Source organism: Oncorhynchus tshawytscha, linkage group LG13 (genome assembly GCF_018296145.1).
Source record: "Oncorhynchus tshawytscha isolate Ot180627B linkage group LG13, Otsh_v2.0, whole genome shotgun sequence".
Taxonomy (NCBI): domain Eukaryota; kingdom Metazoa; phylum Chordata; class Actinopteri; order Salmoniformes; family Salmonidae; genus Oncorhynchus; species Oncorhynchus tshawytscha.
Genome location: NC_056441.1, coordinates 60,757,729 through 60,760,173, shown reverse-complemented (window position 1 = coordinate 60,760,173; position 2,445 = coordinate 60,757,729). Strand labels below are relative to the sequence as shown.

Sequence of the window (2,445 nt, the reverse complement as noted above, 5' to 3'; positions counted from 1 at the left end):
GTGATCATACACTATGGTATATTTAGAGCCTAGTAGAACAAGATATTGGAGCAGTCTCCCCTGTCAAGCAAGAAGACATTTCATGGACACAAGTTTTTTCATTTCTTTCACACCTCAGAAGTCTGATAAGGTACAGATATTATTGGGATATTTAAAAAATAAAAATTGTACGAGTTTGAGGGAGGATGAGAATTTGTTTTGTTAAAACTATTGTGTTTAGTCTGAGCCTAAACAGAATCATATGATTCACTCTTGAATTCATTCACCTCCATACACACTCAAGCCTTGTAAGGACTAAGAATTGCTGCATTGACCAGAGGAAGAAAATTAACAAAAGCTATGGAGAACTCAACCCAAGTCAAGTTCTTTTATCTCTTTGGCTTACAAGAGACATTTATCAACAAATCGGTCTATTTTACCTTGTCTCTTATCACATACCTTCTCATCATCACTGTGAATCTGACTCTGATCATAACAATCATTCAGCAGAAAGGTCTCCATGAGCCCATGTATATCTTTCTGTGTAGTTTATGTATCAATGGATTGTATGGAACTGCTGGTTTCTACCCCAAGTTCTTACTGGACCTTCAGTCAGATGTTCAGGTGATATCTTATGGTGGATGTTTGACTCAAGCCTGTGTAATATACACATCTGTCACGTGTGAAATGTCTACTCTAACAGTGATGTCTTATGACAGGTATGTGGCAATATGCAGACCACTACTATATCATACCATTGTGACATCTTTAACTGTTAGAAAGTTACTCTTATTGTCTTGGTGTTATCCTTTATTTATATCACTAATAGCACTTAGTTTAACAGTCAGACTTCCTTTGTGTGGATCTCGCATTGATAAAATATTCTGTGACAATCCATCTATACTGAAACATGCATGTTTACCCATAACCATCAATCAGATTTGGAGCCGATGTTTAATAGTGGTTCATGTTTTACAGGTACTTTACATTGTATTTTCTTACTGTCAGATTGTAAGGACTTGTGTAAAGTCAGCTAAGGGAAGGATTAAGTTCACACAGACATGTGTGCCACATTTATTAACAATTGTTATTTTCATGACAGTGACCCTGTTTGACAATTTGCAAGGGTGGAATAATGTAAATATTACACTAAAAATGCGTAATGCAATGGCTGTACAATTCCTTATTATACCACCTGTCTTAAACCCTCTCATATATGGACTTAATCTCCAGCAGATTCGAAGAGCAGTTTTTAGAAAGTGTAATACACATAAAATCATTGATATGAGACGTTAGTTCCATCTTAAACAACATGGAGACTTACTGATATCAGAAGTCAATAAAATGAAGGTAAAATCTACCAAAACTGCTGCAAGGTTAAATGGCCCCTAATTTGTTGATGTCTATCGCCCTCTTCTGGGAAAGTGATTTACAAATATTCCAAGAATAGAGTAATTGTAGCACACCTCCTGAGCATGAAAATGCTTGTCTGGGTCCCAAATGGCACCCTATTCCTTTTATGGTGCACTGCTTTTGATCAGAACCAAAGTAGTGCACTATTTAGGAAATGGGGTCCAATGGATAGCACAAATATGTGACTCCTTATACAGTTAAGAACATTTTAAAGAAGAACAGCAATATGCAAAGCTACTCCTTCGATCTATATTTTCCCCACTGGGTGCTTTATTCATAATACTGTTAACAAAAATAAATTATGTCATTAATGGTTGTGGTTACAACACAGTAAATATATAGCTTTTTTAGGTTCTTGAATTGTGATAATGTATATATGTGCTTATAAACAGGCGTCCACAGTGTATCTCTCAAAATAAATGTGTGTTCACAACCACTTTGGAAGGCAATTCATTATTTAATTGGTGCAATAACACAAATATGCATGAAACTAGAAAGTAAGGTTGAATGTAGGCTACACATTTGGAGTGATTATAAATGGCATTAACAAGATACAATAAATAGTGAACAGAAATATCACATTCTGAATTCCCATTGAATTGATTTACTAGACGTAGATTTTTCTCCAGCGTATACATATTCTATATTAATATTCGGACAATTTCAAATCATGTATTTTGACTGTCTTCTGGTGGTATTAATATACAAGTTATTGGAGCAGTATCTCTGTGTCAAGCAAGAACACATTTCACAGGCACACGTTTCTTTATATCTTCCACACCTCAGAAATCTGAGAATATATATTATCGGGATCTTTTATTTTATTTTTTTAAATAAGAGTTTGATGGAAGATATGAATTTGTTTTGTTAAAACTATTGTGGACACATAATCAAATAATTCACACACATTCATTCACCTCCATACACACTCAAGCCATTTAAGGACTAAGAATTGCTGCATTGACCAGAGAAAGCAAATCAACAAAATCTATGGAGAACTCAACCCAAGTCAAGTTAATTAATCTATTTGGTTTACAAGAGACATTTAACAAC

The 2,445-nt window shown here is 34.6% G+C and overlaps 1 protein-coding gene across 1 annotated transcript; it reads left to right on the top strand.

Annotated features, from left to right (window-relative positions):
* Window positions 1–339: 339 nt before the first annotated feature.
* Window positions 340–1,275, top strand: LOC112266116 (olfactory receptor 2D3-like). The gene has a single exon (XM_024443591.2). The coding sequence runs from the start codon at window positions 340–342 to the stop codon at window positions 1,273–1,275; it is 936 nt and encodes a 311-aa protein (XP_024299359.2).
* Window positions 1,276–2,445: the final 1,170 nt, after the last annotated feature.

Bases quoted from the DNA above. Each gene is read 5' to 3' on its own strand.
- LOC112266116 (XM_024443591.2), top strand. From the start codon at position 340: ATGGAGAACTCAACCCAAGTCAAGTTCTTTTATCTCTTTGGCTTACAA.